Genomic DNA, 18,090 nt, shown 5'->3' on the forward strand with positions numbered 1-18,090 from the left:
TCCCTGTGTTGCCCTGGTTGGTCTCAAGCAATCCTCTGGCCTTGACCCTCTAAAGTGCAGGGATTACACGCATGAGCGACTTGCCACTTACTATCTGACTGTGACCTGGAACCAGAAAGGAGATTCCCAGAGTGTGCTCAATCAATCACAAACTGACCTTTTTCATGGGTTTCTTGAACTCCTGTAGCTCTTCAGCACTCACGTCTTCCCAAACCTGATAAATAGGATCAATGAATTTCTTTGACCTGTCAACAAAGATCACATTTCAAAGTCAAGTTAAATACTTCAGCAGAAGTCAAAATTGGTTTGGATCTTTTCTCACAAGACCTATTACCCAAAACCAAGAAGTGAAAACCACAGCTCAAATAATTACATTAAAAAAAACCCGGCTGGGCACAGTGGCTCACGCCTGTAATCCCAGCACTTTGGGAGGCCGAGGCAGGCGGATCACAAGGTCAGGAGATAGAGACCATCCTGGCTAACACGGTGAAACCCCGTCTCTACTAAAAATACAAAAAAATTAGCTGGGCGTGGTGGCGAACGCCTGTAGTCCCAGCTACCAGGAGGCTGAGGCAGAATGGCCTGAACCTGGGAGGTGGAGCTTGCAGTGAGCCGAGATCATGCCACTGCACTCCAGCCTGGGCGACAGGGCGAGACTCCGTCTCAAAAAGAAAAAAAAAAAATCCACCTTCTCCAGCGTCAATGTTTAAAAGTACCGACCTCTTCAGCACACAGGGATCAAAGGGGAAGAAGGTGTCCAGCGGGTTTGTGCAGGTCTGCACTGAGTCTCCTCCAGCAGTACTTCTAATGACTGGCAGCATCTGGCGATTGTTCCTCTCAATGATGGTGTAGCAGAAGACGAGCTGGTACTTACTGTGGAACAAAAAAACAACACAGACAGAGGCATTACCACGCTGGAGTGACTCTGTGCGGATGTGAGCTGTGTGTGACAACTGTACCTACCACAGAGAAATTGCTGAATACAACATGTGCTAGTAAAAATAACAATATAAAGCAGAAAGTAACACTTTTAGGGTACCGTTCTATGGGTCTTCTATTTGCAAGTTTGCTAAGGAGAAAGAAAATGTGGCTATTACTCAGAATGTGAAACTTGGCTTATATTTTAATGAGTAATAGATATTTTTCATTAAAAATAAATGTTTGCAAGGCAAAACTCTTAGATTACATAACTATAGGTGCCTTTATTTTTACTGTTTGCAAAAGAATTAGAGGGTTGGTGGAAAAGGGATTCAGGAGTTACTCAGGAGGAAACAGTGGTTGGTGAAGAGACTTGCTGAAGAAGCACTGAAGAAGAAATAAGCCTTTACTGAAGGAGGGACGCGGGGTTGACTAAGTCATGACCTCAAAAACAGGCACAGAAAGGACTAGGCATGCTAAGTGAGAACAGTTAAATGCACAGAAGAAAACATAAAATAAAAAAACACAATTATGTTTTTAGTTTTTCCAGTAGTTGTCTCTAAATGACTGAGCAACTTGAAAAATTATTTATTGGACAGCTTCTCCAAGATGAGGACTTAGATCTCACTTCTGTCACTCTCCATCTCAGGTTCTCAGGTCACCATGGCAACTTCAAGCCACATACTTTGATTTCTGTCCTGTTAGCCAAGGCTCACAGCACGTGACCCCTCCTCCTGGTGGAGGACACATCAGCAAAACCACACTGGAGGGTGGTTTGCACTATGAGGTAAAGTCGAAGATCTGCATCTCCTACAACCCCGCAGCTGACCGCACTTCCGGGTGTGTGACAAGGAAGCGTGTGCCCACACACAAGGACACACACACAAGAGTGTTCCTGAGCATTAACACACTAACACAGCCGGCTGGGCGCGGTGGCTCACACCTGTCATCCCAGCACTTTGGGAGGTTGAGGCAGGCGGTTCACTTGAGCTCAGGAGTTTGAGACCAGCCTGGTCAACATGGTGAAACCCCGTCTCTACTAAAAATACAAAAATTAGCTGGGCGTGGCGGCAGGCGCCTGTAGTCCCAGCTACTCAGGAGGCTGAAGCAGGAGAACTGCATGAGCCTGGGAGGTGGTGGTTGTAGTGAGCTAAGATCGCGCCACTGCACTCCAGCCTGGGTGACAGAGCAAGACCTTGTCTCAAAAAAAAAAAAAAAAAAAGACAAAAACTAATAGATGAAATCCCAACAAAGACTCAGTAAAAAAGATGCCCAGAACATAACACAGCAGTTAAGATCAAAATAAAGCTTTGTGTCAATATGGTTCAATCTCAAAACCATCACGCGGGCAAAAGCAACAGCTACAGATGATACACACCTTTATTTACCATATCTGTACCTAGGCAGAGACTTTTATTTCAATCCCTTGCTCTTAGCCTCACATCGCATCACACTCTGTGCCTCCAACGTGCATGCCAACCCCAAATCGAGAGCCCCTGGACGAGATGGTTCACAAATGCAGTCCTCTGTCCCCCCCCACCCCCCCGAGAATATACCAGGGGGCAGCGGCCTCTGCTTTGGTTCATTCGTCCTCTCTTCGAGCTGCTCACCATCTTAACCAACGTGCTGAAGCCTCCACCCACTCACCGCCATTGCTTATTGGTCTCTTTATGCCTTTTCCTAATTCTTTACTATCATTGAGACTCAGAAGAGAGGACACCTTGAACCAGACGCCTAGCAAAGGAGAACTAAAGAGGCTGACAGAGCTCAGCAAGCTGCTGGCTCTTATCTGTTGAAGATTTGCAGCTATGATCCGGCCTAAATATCCTCAATGAATATTCAATTCTCCAATTCGCTTCCTCCATAAAGCAGAATAACTTAGTGAAAGCTTACAAAGGAGCCAGACTACATTTAAATCTGTGCTGCCAGTCTAGCTCTATGACTTTAGGCAAGTGATTTTACCTCTCTGTACCTCCACCTCCCTGTTGATAAACAGGGTTTCATCCTAGAGGGCTGTTTGAGGATCAAATGAGTTCTATGTAAAGTGCTTAGAACTGCCTGGCACACAGCAAAGGCTATGGATTAGCCATAGCTACCAGACCTGAGAGAACAGAACTCTCTAAACCAATCTCTTACAGGTGAACATTTGCCTCACGTCCAGTTTATTTCTGTTACTATTACAGGAGTCACTCTAATAAGCATCTACGGCTTTGCCCCTCTCAGCTTACTGGTTGCCTTACTTATTTCAAAGTGCTGCCCTTTGGACAAGAAGTAGTAGCAACTTCCAATGCCATCAAAGTATAAAAACAATAGCTGTATCACAGTATTTCCTGCAAGGACTGGGTTGTTTTTGTTTAAGAGACAGGGTCTCATTCTGGAGCCCAGACTCGAGTGCGTGGTACAATCAGGGCTCACTGCATCCTTGAACTCCTGGGCTCAAGTGATCCTCCTACCTCAGCCTCCTGAGTAGTTGGGACTACAGGCACAGGCAACCACACCCAGCTAATTTTTAAAAATTTTTTGTAGAGATAGGGTCTCACTATGTTGCTCAGGCTGGTCTTTTAACTCCTGGCCTCAAGCAATCCTCCCACCTCAGCCTCCCAAAATGTTGAGATTACAGGCGTCAGCCACCATGCCTGGCCTTTTATAATGTTACTAATTTCACAGAAATTTAACAGACTCTTACAATACTAAACATAAATAAAAATATTTTTTAAAACTCCCATCAAGAGGCCGGGCGCGGTGGCTCACGCTTGTAATCCCAGCACTTTGGGAGGCCGAGGCGGGCGGATCATGAGGTCAAGAGATTGAGACCACGGTGAAACCCCGTCTCTACTAAAAATACAAAAAAATTAGCCGGGTGTGGTGGCGGGCGCCTGTAGTCCCAGCTACTAGGAGAGGCTGAGGCAGGAGAATGGCGTGAACCCGGGAGGCAGAGCTTGCAGTGAGCCGAGACTGCGCCACTGCCCTCCAGCCCGGGTGGCAGAGCAAGACTCCGTCTCAAAAAATAAAAAAATAAAAAATAAAAATAAATAAATAAATAAAAATAACTCCCATCGAGAAAGCGTAAATAACTTACTTTGTGATTGCAGCAAAAAAGTTAACCACTGAGGGCAGGCAAATCTTCAGGGGATTTAGCTGGCTCATCACTATCCGCTCAAAATTCAGACTCTGAAGATACTGCAAACCTTTGGTTTAAAAAAAAAAAAAAGATTTTTTTAAAGGTACAAATAAGTGAAAAGTGTAAGATATCTTTAAAAGCACAAATTATCACACATTTAAAAAAAAACTTAAAAAATTTATTTGCAGAAATGCTTTAAATAAAGGTCCATGTAGATAGTCACACAGTATATGGCCCCGAAGAGTATCACTAGGCTAACCACATTCATTGATCACCAAGGCAGCTTCTCTAAAGAAAACTCAGGAAGTAGAAGGCTGTAAGATTCCACGACAATGTGAAGTTCATACGTTTGTAAGCTCAGTGTATGCTGAGTTAATACAGAGGGAGAAAAAGACCTTGTGATTTGGTTTCAGCTAACAATTGTGACAGGCAACAAAACAAAACAGCAATTTGATTCTAGCTCGCATGTCTTGTTAGTGAAGCTGAGTGCTGTTTTCAGGTGCACAGTAGTCATTTGTAGTTTTTTTTCTAAACAAGAAAACTCCAAATTTGCCTTCTACCTCAACGGAAGGCAAATTTAGACAGAAACCACTTTCTCAGACTTAATGAATATAATTCTCTCCTACATGAGTAAAATAAAGACATCACACTTATTTTAAGAGGCAAGCTGACCAACTTAAGTATATTTTTCTTAGGAGTTTCTTGGATGCATATTTCAATAAAAATTACCTAAATGCGATGTCACGGCTTACAAAAACAAGATATTTAATTCAGATTCCTGACATTAATTTATACAAAGAAAAGCAGAGCTTGCAGTTACTTACCTTGTGATAAAACCTCATCCTACTACTTCATACAACATCTTTTAGAAGCATGTAGGATGTAGGTAAACACATATAATGCAACACGTACAACTTTCAGTTTAGAGCTGTGGCTGTTAACCCAAGGAGACTGCGACCCCCGCAGAGGACACCTGGCAGTGTCTGGAGACAGTTTTAGTTGTCACAGCTGGGGGTGGTCAGGGACTGCTGTTGGCAGCTAGTAGGTGGAGGCTGTTAAACATCCTACAGTGCAGAGGACAGCCCCCGACAATGAAGGATGATGCAGCCCAAATGGCAACCGTGCAGGGTTGAGAGACCCCGGTTTAGAGGAAGTGACCCACAAAACCATGTGAATTATTCATAAACATAAACAGAACAATCTACAATGACTTATAAACACTGTTCTTGGAGGCTCTCTTCAACTAAAATACACTAATCTAGTAACTTTCAACTGATAGATTTGAATTATAAGTAACTCCTAGAAATTAGCAAAACAATACTGGTCAATTAAGTCTCAAGGCTTCAGGCAGAATTTAATCTATATAAACTCAAACTTCAGGGTCAGCCGAACCTGGCTTCAGTTTTCTAATCCTGCCAATAACCATGTGATCTTGGGAAAATGACTTTCCTGTGCTTTGGTGCTGTGTGTAAAGGGAGAATACCTGCCATTTACTGGGCTGTTACAAGGACAACAAAGAGAAGGTGCATCCACCTGAAGCTTTGTACTGGGCGCTGGCACAGCCCAGGGCTCAGCCTCACCTCTGGAGACATCTTCACATTTCAAACCTTCAAAGACAGAAACCTCTTTCTTAACCTCAAATCCATCTTAAGGGGTTTGTAGGGTTCTCAAGCTCAAATCTATCTTAAGCGGTTTGTAGGGGCCTATGAGCTGCTTGAAATTATAATTAAAAGTTTGAGTGTACATGCAGTTTTCTGAATCCAGTTTTTATAAAAATCTCAAAAAAGTAATGAATCACCACTCTGAAGGGTGACAAGAACACAAGGAAAATCCAGTCCAGCACTCCCACAACACTGACCTTCTTTCAGGTTTCCGCTCAAAAGCTGCTTGTGTCTAAAAACAAAGGTGTAGAACACAGCTTGGCAGGCTGAGTAAAATGGTCCATGGAGAGCAACATCGCAGAATGCCTTTGTTCCCGAATCCTGGTTATTAAGGTATATGTGCAGCCAGTTAACCAAAAGATCTAGGCATGATTTTACAGTACTAGAGAAAAGAAAAATTCAAGTCAACTTTACACTTCATAAAAAAACCAGAATAACACAAAAACACACAACTGCCTTTCATTACAAACCATGCTAAGTAAGTTCATAGGTTTCTTTAAATAATACCCATGGGTACAGAGGAAAAGCAAAGAAAGGAAGGGTAAGGGTGGGTGCGTAGGACGACAACCTTCCAATTACAAGGCAGAGTAGCTCTGACCTTCTAGGAACAGGTGAGCCCCTAAGAACGTCCCAAAGGATGGAAAGCAGGTTCTCCTAACCATCTCGAAGGCACCCCTCTTAGGGTGATTGGCCAAATAGGACACGTTCACCAACACCTCTCAAGAGAAAGACGGTCTGGTGGACTTCAGTATTCCCTGATGCATCCTAGTCAAGTCCTATGGTAAATAATTTTGTGGTTGGGGAAGGGTTTCAACAGCATCCTTGTCCAAAGATATCTTCATGGGCCACTGGAAGAAACTGGCCTCCTAGATAGGTCTATTACCTTTAAAAGGGTTTTTCTTCAGCTTTAACAGATACAATAGATTCGGAATGCAAATGAAAAAATGACAAACCTACAAAAAGAATCAAAACAGTATACAACACTGTCCTCTATCCACAAAAACAAATGGATCTTTAAGTGCAACCACACAAAAGAGATGACAAAAGCCTTACATACGGGGTTTTATATATAAAAAAGGAGACACTTTATTCTAAAATCACCGCTTAAAAATATAAACGTCTTGCACAGAGTAGGGATTTTATTCACTTTAAAAACATACCAAAAACATAAGGGAGATATTTCTGACTTGAGACAATGCTATACTCTTTTTAAAGCATGATATTAAAAAGTACTCGGAAAATTAGGCTACTTACATAAGAGGAATAAATTTAGCTCTTGCCAAAAAGCTTCCAATATAATTTCCAGCAGCCTGCCTGATGATGGCAGGATTACTTGGATCCTGCAATTTTTTCCAGAGATGTTCCAAAAATGCCTCTGCGAATCCCTATAAAAAGAGAGGGTGTCAGTGTGATCTTTTTTAATGCCTAAGATAATCTGGCTATCCAAATCCTAAGATTTTTACTTCACCGATGTGGGGAAAAGTTCTACTATCTCGTAAGTATCTCATGGTCTTCATTTTTAAAACACGTTGAGAAAATACCATTAAAAACAAAAGGCATCTTGGGTGTTAAATAATCCAATGGATCCCAAACCTAGCTAAGCATCAAAATCAACCCGGGGCCAGGCACAGTGGCTCACACCTATAATCCCAACACCTGAGGAGGCCGAGGCGGGTGGATCACCCGAGGTCAGGAGCTCGAGACCAGCCTGGCCAACATGGAGAAACCCTGTCTCTACTAAAAATACAAAAATTAGCCAGGCATGGTGGCAGGTGCCTGTAATCCCAGCTACTTGGGAGGCTGAGGCAGGAGAATCGCTTGAACCCAGCAGGCAGAGGTTGCAGTGAGCTGAGATCATGCCACTACACTCTAGCCTGGGTGACAGAGTGAGACTCCGCCTCAAAAAACAAACAAACAAACAAAAAACAACAAAAAATTCAACCTGGGAGGTACAAATTCAATAGGTTTGTCACAGGGCTTTGGAATCTGCATATTACAAAAGCTCTTCAAGTGATTCCAACGTCAGCCAGAACTGGTGACCAACAATAATTCACATCCCATGGAGCTCCACACGGGCACTCTTGTGAGTGCAAAGCACCCTTCCAGTCTCTGGACACAATGAACTCAACCATGAACACAAATACGGACTAACGTACAGCTGGTATTTGAGTTAATTATGGCAATCATGGAAAAAAACAGACACAGCTTCTCACCAAAGGGTGTAACTTCCAACTTCCCCTAAATAGCACTGTTCTAAAGCTAGGCACGCCCATGTGGGCAGACTGAATTCAACCTTCTTTCCCATGACCAACACTCTCCTGACCTCTAGGAAGCCACAAAATTGTTGCAGAGAAGGAAAAGCCTTCTATATTCTTTCCCCCACCAAAAAAAAAAAAAAAAGAAGAAGAAGAAAAGACAAAGCCTAAAGTTTTTAAAATTCTAGATTAATAAGTTGGTTTGGGCTAGTTACAACTCAACCCTTGGAAAGAACAAAGGAAATACAGTTAATTACCCCATATGAGATTTTAATAGAGAAAGACTTAAGGGAAGAGCACCACCTAGTGACCAAAAGGCAGGATGACATTTTCGGAGCACCTAGTTGGGCTGGCAGGCAGCAATCTGTTTTCTCTCCAAGTGTACTGAGAAGGGAACGTGGGCCAGGCACAGTGGTTCACACCCGTAATCCCAACGCTTTGCAGGGCAGGAGGCAGGCAGATCACTTGCGGTCAGGAGTTCAAGACCAGTCTGGCCAACATGGCGAAACCCTGCCTCTTCTAAAAATACAAAAATTAGCCAGGTATGGTAACCTGTGGTCCCAGCTACTCGAGAGGGTAAGGACTCAGAATCGGTTGAGCCCAAGAGGCGGAGGTTGCAGCAGTGGGCAGCAGAGCGAGACTGTGTCTCAAAAAAGAAAGGAAAAAAACAAAAAAAGAAAGGAGAATGCGATTTTATTAAGCAGACTCGCAAGTAAGCTCAAGGAAAAGAATTATTTACTTTATGGTCTCCGTCCACCCGTTTTTAGGGAAAACTTTCGGGCAAAAACAAAATAAGCTAAGATAAGGTTAATCACATTCTTACTCACCAATTTGAAACTACAGAGGTAAAACATGAAAAACTGTACATGGCAGGAGGCATGGGTGGGCAACAGGAGTTTGTCAAAGATGTTTATCAGGTCGCGATACAGATCCTTTGTTTTGCCATTATCAACCTTACCTACAGGGAAAATTTGGCATGTTTTTATAAAGACATATTTTCAAGTTTCATCTGCCAGATTTTTTATAAACACAACACCATTAAAAAACAACATTATCCAGCCAGGGACAGTGGCTCTTGCCTGCAATCCCAGCACTTTGGGAGGCCAAAGTGGGAGGAAGCCCAGGAGTTCAAGGGCAGCCTGGGCAACACAGGAAGGCTCTGTCTCTACAAAAAATCAAAAAATTAGCCAGGCATGGTGGCACACCTGTGATCCCAGCTACATGGGAGGCTGAGGCAGACGAACCGCTTGAGCCCAGGAGGTCAAGGCTGCAGTAAGCCATGTTTGTGCTACTGCATTCCAGCCTGGGTTACAGAGTAAGACCGTGTCTATTTAAAAAAAAAGAAAGACATTATCCATTAAAATATGATTAAAACAAAATGCTACTTTTAGTTTACACAGATTTTCCTCTGAATATAATAATCTAACACCTGCAAGGAAGCAGGCCCTCACCTCACACACTGTGGCAAGGTCAGAAATGCAAACCCTTCTGAAGGGCAATTCTACAATTCGTTAGCAAAAGACCTCTCATCCAATCATTTTACTGCTAGTAAACAGCTGAATATACAGGTACAAGGATGTTCACTATAACTGTTACTTATTATGGTGAAAACAGTAAGAGACAGTTAAACCCATGTGATCAGTAACATTTATTATCACAATTTTTTTTTTTTAGAGATGGGGTCTTGTTATGTTGCCCAGGCTAGTTAGTCTTGAACCCCTGGCCTCAGATGATCCTCCCACCTTGGCCTAAGTGCTGGGATTCAATAACAATTATTTTAAAACAGGCAATGATATGAGAAAATGTTCATCTTCAGCCTCCATGTAAAGGGCAGATTATGAAACACTTACGTTTAGTGTGACCCCCAAATTCACTAAAAAATACTCTCCTATATATACAGATGCTAACAGAAAAGGGAAAAAAGTCAAACTTCAAAATACTCGTAACGGTTCTCTGAATAGTAGAAATGTGGCCATTTAAATTGTTTTTATCCTTTCCTGTAGTTTCCAAATTCTCTAATCAACATGTATTATTTTTATAACAGCAAGACCGTTAAAACAGTAATGCAGTCAACTCAGATTCCAGTTCTATTATTCTGACTCACTGAGCTCATCTTAAATCTTAGCAATGTGAACGGAAAAAAATTCTGTTTTTGCATGGCAAAGCCTTTAAAGTTCCCTGAAGGCAAGAAGCACATATAGTACTAACACTGGCACAACAATGGTGCCAGGCAAAGACCCTCTAAACTCAATACATAACAGAGCACCATATATTAGTGCCCTCTACATCATTCTTAAATGCATTCAGCAACTTAAACGTAATTTGATCTAAAACTGGCCAAACTCCATATAATCTTTCAATACAACAATCAATAAAAGACAGAAGACAAATAGGACTCAGCCAGGATCCCAGTCCCATTTTCAAGCTATGTGACTGGCAAGTAACTTGACCTCTTTAAACCATCTTAAACTCATACTGAATAGAGATTTTTACAGGATTTTTATTAGTACTAGAGATAATGGATGGAAAATGCCCAGCACAAAGCCAGGTACACTGCAGGTGTTTAATAAATAGTAGCTACTGTGATTTACCATCTACATAGCAGACATCCTTCATGTAGGACAAAACCAAAGACATCAGGATGTCCAGGCGCTCGGCTACAGGATGCACCATCTGGTAGAGCCGTTCAGGACCAGCCTTTGTTTCATGTTCAGTTTCTTCATCCTCATCCTTTGAAGATAAAAAGTAAATACTAACATTAAAAAATTCAATGTGAAAGTGATTTAGTAGGAAAACCGTCATAAGTGATTATTTCCCTTAAAAGATAAAACAAAGAGGCTGGGCAAAGCGGCTCACATCTATAATCCCAGCACTTTGGGAGGCAGAGGCGGGGGGATCACTTGAGGTCAGGAGTTTGAGACCAGCCTGGCCAACATGGTAAAACTCCGTCTCTACTAAAAATACAAAAATGGCACACACTTGTAATTCCAGTTACTCGGGAGGCAGAGGCAGGAAAACAGCTTGAACTGGGAGATGGAGGAGGCTACAGTGAGCCGAGTTCGTGTGCTCCAGCCTGGACAACAGAGGAAGACTCTGTCCCCCGCCAAAAAAAAAAACAAAAAACAGTAAAACAAAGAAATGGACCCTGCACAGTGGCTCACGCCTATAATTACCAACACTTTGGGAGGCCAAGGCAGGAGGATCACTTGAGCTCAGGAGCTTGAGACCAGCCTGGGCAACATAGTGAGACCCGTCTCTACAAAAATAGAAAAAAAGTAGCCAGGTGCAGCGGCACTGTAGTCCTAGCTACTCGGGAGGCTGAGGTGGGCAGATCACTTGGGCCCAGGAGGTCGAGGCTGGAGTGGGCGAAGATCACATACCACCGCACTCCAGCCTGGGCAACAGAGTGAGACCCTGTCTCAAATTTAAAAAAAAAGAAAGAAAGAAATGCAGACACCTTTCCAGGCAGGGGTCTCCTTCAGGGATGTGGATCAGAACCACCTGCGAAATTTAAAATAAAAGCCAAGACTCAGAGCACCAGCTTCTGATTCTCATTGAGAAGACCCAATGGGAGCTATCCATGCAAACATCACAGATGCCCCCTACCTCTGCTCCTGGTGCCCACCATGGCGGGTGCTTTTGGTGCCAGGCCCTCTTTTGCAGGTCGGGATATCCACCTCCCTGCTACTGTGAGTACTGGCGACCAACAGCTCACAGCTGCCTACTTTCTCGAGAGCTGCCCTGAGCAGAAAGGAGCCAGGACCACCCTTGCACTCTTTCCGGCCCCACCCTCTTAGAACCAATGACTGATTGACAAGGCATCAGAAAAGGACATCTCCTTGGTCTCAAGCTGGGAGCAAACTCTGTACACCAATCCATGCCCCAGAATGCGTGGTGGGATCAGGCTGTAGCGACCTCCCAAATGAGACCTGGCCCTCGCTTAGTCCCCTGCCCTCTTCTGCTCCCTGACACCCTTTGTTCCAAGGGCACCTGAATCCCTGTCTCAGACTCTCCTTCCACTGAACCCAACTTCAGATATCACCCAAAAGAAGTAATGCTATAAAGTGTACAAGTGGTAAAATGCAGAAATTAAACAGGTATGCTTTTCTATTAACCATGCCCTCACAAACAGCATCTGGCTTACAAAAACAAACACTGAAAGTTACCAGAACAAAAGTGAAACGTACTTCACCAAACCCAAATTCAAAGCCTTGGAAATAAACCAATTATGCTAAGTGCTAAATGACATGGCAGCAAATTACTCATATAAGGAATCGTTTTCAAGTTTGCTAAACTATTTTAATTCTTTCAATCTAAAGCCTTAACAAAGATGAGCAGCACTAGCTGTTTCCACCCCTTGATTATGATACACTTCATGTCCACTTTCATTAATAAACTGCTAACCATATTAAACAATCCTTCTGTGGAATCTGTCCCACCACAAGTTTGAGTTGCTGTTTCTTCAGCATCTTCAATATCCTGCCGGGATGCATTCACCTATAACAAAGGGAAAAAAAGAAGAATAAAAGGATTTAAAAAATACAACTATGTTATTTTGGGATGGAAATTCATCTGATATACACACTTTCAAGGTGTCCAGATTAGTGCCTTATATCGCACTCCAACACAATACACAATTACGGTGCAAGCCTGTAAACTGACCTAGGTCATGAAGGAATTTAAATATAATAAACCAAGCCCCTTTTACTACATACTTATATAAAATCGACAACTATCACATGATGCTCTACGCCAGGTAGCCTGAACAAATTCAACATTTATTCTAGCTCTGATATGGTCTGGCTCTGTGTCCCCACCCAAATCTCATTTTATTTTTTTTTTTGAGGCGGAGTTTTGCTCTTGTTGCCCAGGCTGGAATACAATGGCAAGATCTCGGCTCACTGCAAACTCCGCCTCCCGAGTTCAAGCGATTCTCCTGCCTCAGCCTCCCGAGTAGCTGGGATTACAGGCATGCGCCACTGTGCCCAGCTAATTTTGTATTTTTAGTAGTGACAGGGGTACACCATGTTAGTCAGGCTGGTCTCAAACTCCTGACCTCAGGTGATCCACCCACCTCAGCTTCCCAAAGTGCTGGGATTACAGGTGTGAGCCACCGTGCCCGGCCCCAAACCTCATCTTGAATTGTACTCCTGTAAGTCCCACATGTTGTAGGGGGGACCGATGGGAGATAATTTGAATCCTGGGGTCGGTTTCCCCCATACTGTTCTGGTGACAGTGAATAAGTCTCACGAGATCTGATGGTTTTATCAGGGGTTTCCACTTTTCTATCTTCCTCATTTTCTCTTGCTGCCACCATGTAAGAAGTGCCTTTCACCTCCCGCCATGATTCTGAGGGCTCCCCAGCCATGTGGAACCGTAAGTCCAATTAAACCTCTTTTTTGGCTGGGTGCAGTGGCTCACGCCTGTAATCCCAGCACTTTGGGAGGCCGAGGTGGACGGATCATGAGGTCAGGAGATTGAGACCATCCTGGCTAACACGGTGAAACCCCATCTCTACTAAAAATACAAAAAATTAGCTGGGCATGGTGGCACGCACCTATAATCCCAGCTAATCAGGAGGCTGAGGCAGGAGAACTGCTTGAACCCAGGAGGTGGAGGTTGCAGTGGGCCGAGATCGCGCCACTGCACTCCAGCCTGGGCAACAGAGCGAGATGCCATCTCAGACAAACAAACAAAAACATCTCTTTTTCTTCCCAGGCTCAGCTATGTCTTTATCAGCAGTGTGAAAACGGACTAATACAATCTCTATGCACAAGACACTCACAGACACATTGTGTAATAAACATATCGTCAATCAACTTAGCAGAAAAATGAACTGCAAGCCAAATGTGAATGATGCAATACTTATTTTGGTATATCACCATTCAAATATCTTAACGGTACCACTCAAACCATGCCATTTTTTATTATCTATGCTTGACCTTCTTACATTCTAAAATGTTCCTTAAGTATATACCAGAGAAAGACTACAAAGAGTACACATACAGTTGGCCAGAGAGGTGCAACTCCAAGTGAGCACTGCACCAGTGAGCCCAAGCTCCAGCTATTCTAAGACCTCGTTCCATCTTCCTGCTTTCCTATAGCATCAATGTTTTCCTCCACCAAAGCTCCTCTCCCCTCAGTCCACAAACCTGCTGACGTCTCCCCACTCCTAAACCACGCCTCTTAGCCGTGCTCCATCCCCTCCTTCCACCACAACCCTGCACCAAGGTCCCTAAAAGCCCCAATTCTGCTTCCCCACCATCTACATCCTCTCCCAAAATGCAGTTTCTGCCTCTTCACTGACATGGTCCTCCAGAAAGCAACAAAGATTACCTTCTAACCACTAAATCCAAGGACTGTTGCTCTTTTCATCCTTCTAAAAAATGACAGCAGTATCTGATGCTGCTGACCAAACTCCTCCTTCCGGCGGATCCTTCCTGAGCATCAAGACTCTTGGTTTTCCCCATACTTCTGATCACCCTTCTCCTCCCCTGTCCTAAACTGCATCTTTCCAAAGGTTTATGCTCAGGTCCCCACCTGCAGCCATGACTGCCTGTGAGTATTCTCTGGTAGGCTGCCCACCAGCAACTGAACCTGGCCAAGATGGAACTACTCTCCCAACTGCCTCCTCTTCATATTTCTTTTTTTTTTTTTTTGAGATAGAGTCTTGCTCTGTCACCCAGGCTGGAGCGGAGTGGTGCGATCTCGGCTCACTGCAAGCTACGCCTTCCATGTTCACGCCATTCTCCTGCCTCAGCCTCCCGAGTAGCTGGGACTACAGGCACCCACCACCATACCTGGCTAATTTTTTGTATTTTTAGTGAGACAGAGTTTCACCATGTTAGCCAGGATGGTCTCGATCTCCTGACCTCGTGATCCGCCCACCTTGGCCTCCCAAAGTGCTAGGATTACATGCGTGAGCCACTGCACCTGGCCTCCTCTTCATATTTCTAACTACCATTAATGGCAACACCAAGATTCGATTCCACAGGGAGCAACCTTTGAAGGATTCCTTTCCCTTACTGTCTGCCTCTCCTCCTCCAAACCAGTCTCAAGGACCAGTTCACCTTTCCTCACAATGTCACTAGAATCTACCACTTCCTTTCATTCCCACTGCACCTTAGTGCGGGCCTCCTTAAACAAAGTTTTAACTGTTTATAATTATAATCTGCCCTTAAGAAAGGCCAAACAGGAAAAATCACTTCCTTAGGAATCCCTTCCTGACCCCACTGTGATTCTATCAGGTTCTCTAACTCATAATGTATGTTTCATTCACAGCATTTTCCACAACCATACTTTTACATTTGGATAACTATGTATTTAACGCCTTGTTCTCCAATCATGAGAAGGAACTGTCTACAACTCCCAGCACATGCACAGATGGAGTTCAAGACACATTCAAAGAAAGGAAGCAAAGAATGGTGCTAGTGGTTTCTTTTCTTTTCTTTTTTTTTTTCAGACGGAGTCTCGCTCTGTTGCCCAGGCTGGAGTATAGTGGCGCGATCTCGGCTCACTGCAAGATCCGCCTCCCGGGTTCAAGCAGTTCTCCCACCTCAGCCTCCTAAGTAGCTGGGATTACAGGCACCCACCATCATGCCTGGCTAATTTCTTTTTTTATTTTTATAGAGACGGGGTTTCACCATGTTGGCCAGGCTGGTCTCGAACTCCTGACCTCAGGTGATCTGCCTGCCTCAGCCTCCCAAAGTGTTGGGAATACAGGCGTGAGCCACCACACCTGGCCAAGTGGATTCTTTTCTATCACTGACTATTGTTTCCACATACAGTGATTATAACAAATTCAAGTCGGTAAATGAAAATAAAAATAGATTACTCAATACTTACATCCAACTTGAGCAGCTTTTCAATAATAAGCTCCAGAATTTCATGCCTCAAGGTTGGAAAATATACACTAATCCTTAGTAAGTTATGAACGTAGCATTCCTAAAGGAGAAAACATAAGATAAAACATTTCAACAGAGAATAAATGTTTCACAATTATGTAAGCAAAACATCAATTACACGACCTTTAGTTTCAAATATTTAAAAAGAAAAAAACAGACTATCCAGCAATACAAAAACTATACTGTTTCTACATATGTATTATGTTCAGTATAGTCGTTTCAATTATCTCCAGTAAATGAAATTTTTAATTTGCATAACTAAAGGTTTTTAAGTAGCTGTATTGATAAAACTCATATATCATACAATCACCAACTTAAAGTATACAATTTAAAGTTTTTAATATATTCAGTTATGTGACCATCAACATAATTTCAGAACATTTATTTTTCTTTTAGAGACAGGGTCTTGCTCTCTCTCTCAGGCTAGGGTGCAGTGTGAAATCATAGCTCACTGCAACCCTGAATTCCCGGGATAAGCAATCCTTCCTCCTCAGCCTCCCTAGTAGCTAGAACTACAGGTGCACACCACCACATCCGGTTAATTTTTCCTTTTAGAGAGACATGTTCTCACTATGTTGCCCAGGCTGGTCTTCAACTCCTGGATCTTCCCACTTCAGCCTCCCGAAGTGCTGTGATTACAGGCATAAGCCACTGTGCCCAGCCAGCAATTTTGTAACATTTTAATCACTCTAAAAAGAAATCCTACATCCATTAGTGCACCCCTAAAAAATGAAGACCTTGGCAACCAGTAGTCTTTCTATGAATCTGCCTCTTGAGACATTTCATATAAATGGAGTCATATAATACATGTTTTTAGGGTTCAATCATGTTGTAACGTGTAAACCATTCCTCTCATATCAATGAAGTCACAGTTTGTGGCATGTTTTTAGGGTTCAATCATGTTGTAACATGTAAGCCATTCCTTTCATATCAATGGAGTCATATAATACACAGTCTTTTGGCATGTTTTTAGGGTCCAATCATGTTGTAACATATAAAGCATTCCTTTTCATTGCTCAGTAATATTCCATTGTACCATGTTTTCTCGTCTGTTCATCAGCTGACAGACATTTGAGTTGCTTCTACTTGAGGCTATTATGAATGAGGCTGCTATGAACATCCATGTACAAGGTTTTCCTGTGGACATATATTTTCATTTCTCTTGGTTATAAACCCAGCAATGGAACTGCTGAGTCACGTGTTAATTCTACATTTAACCTTGAAGAAATGCCAGGCTATTTTCCAAAATGGCTGCATCATTTTACATTCTCACAGCAACATATGACAGTTCCAATGTTCCCATTTCTCTATATCCTTGCAACACTTGTTACTGTCTTCTCGTTCTGATTATAGCCATCCTTGTGGGCATGAAGTGAAACCATTTCCCTGTGGCTAATGATGTTGAGCTTCTTTTCACGTGCTTTTTTGCAGAAATGCCTATTCAGATCCTTTGCCCATTTCAATTGGGCTATTTGCCCTTTTATTTTTCAATTATAAGATTTCTTTACATATACAAGTCCATTACCAGACATAAAATTTGGAAATATTTCCTTCCATTATTTGGGGATTCTTTTCATCTTCTTGAAGATGTCCTATGAAGCATAACAAGGTTTAATTTTGAAGTACAATTGATGCATTTTTTCTTTGGTTGCTTGTGCTCAAGCATCAAATCTGGAAATTACTGCCTAATCCAACATCATGAAAATGTACTCGTTTTCTTCTCAGAGTTTTACAGTTTTTACTCTTCATGTAGGGCTTGTATTGATTTTGAGTTCATTTTTGTATATGGATATCCATATGCTTCATTCTTTTGCATGTCCATATCCACTTCTGCCAGCAGCATTTGTTGAAATGACTATTCTCCCCTATTCAATTCTCTTGAACAACTGGTTACCCTATGTTGGTCTTCTGTCCCGTAACCATGCTGAACTCATTTATTATCTCTAAAATTTCTTGTGTGAGTGTCAACTCCTTAGGATGACATATAAAATCACCTTGCAAAAGAGAGTTTATGCCTTCCTTTCCATCTGGGTGTTTTTAATTCTTTTTCTTGCCTAACTGCCTTGGCTAGACAAGCAGCAAGAGCGGACATCCTTGTTTTGTTCTTTGTCTTAGGAAAAAACTTTTGGTCTTTCACCATTGAATATGATGTTAGCTGTGGGTTTTTCAGATGCCCTTTATCAGGTTGAGAAAATTTCCTTCTGTTTTTCTCATAAAAGGATATTGGTGTT

The 18,090-nt window shown here is 42.7% G+C and overlaps 1 protein-coding gene across 1 annotated transcript in view; it reads right to left on the reverse strand.

The window, feature by feature from the left end:
- The window catches only part of RRN3 (RRN3 homolog, RNA polymerase I transcription factor), a 33,116-nt gene that overhangs the window by 3,023 nt on the left and 12,003 nt on the right, over positions 1 to 18,090 (reverse strand). The window contains 9 exon segments of the mRNA XM_030798052.1: positions 158 to 245; positions 721 to 873; positions 3,998 to 4,106; positions 5,898 to 6,082; positions 6,955 to 7,085; positions 8,783 to 8,913; positions 10,547 to 10,685; positions 12,360 to 12,452; positions 15,801 to 15,899. Coding sequence (XP_030653912.1) covers positions 158 to 245; positions 721 to 873; positions 3,998 to 4,106; positions 5,898 to 6,082; positions 6,955 to 7,085; positions 8,783 to 8,913; positions 10,547 to 10,685; positions 12,360 to 12,452; positions 15,801 to 15,899 — 1,128 coding nt within the window.

The sequence above is a fragment of the Nomascus leucogenys genome, chromosome 18, assembly GCF_006542625.1.
Source record: "Nomascus leucogenys isolate Asia chromosome 18, Asia_NLE_v1, whole genome shotgun sequence".
In the NCBI taxonomy this organism is placed as follows: Eukaryota; Metazoa; Chordata; class Mammalia; order Primates; family Hylobatidae; genus Nomascus; species Nomascus leucogenys.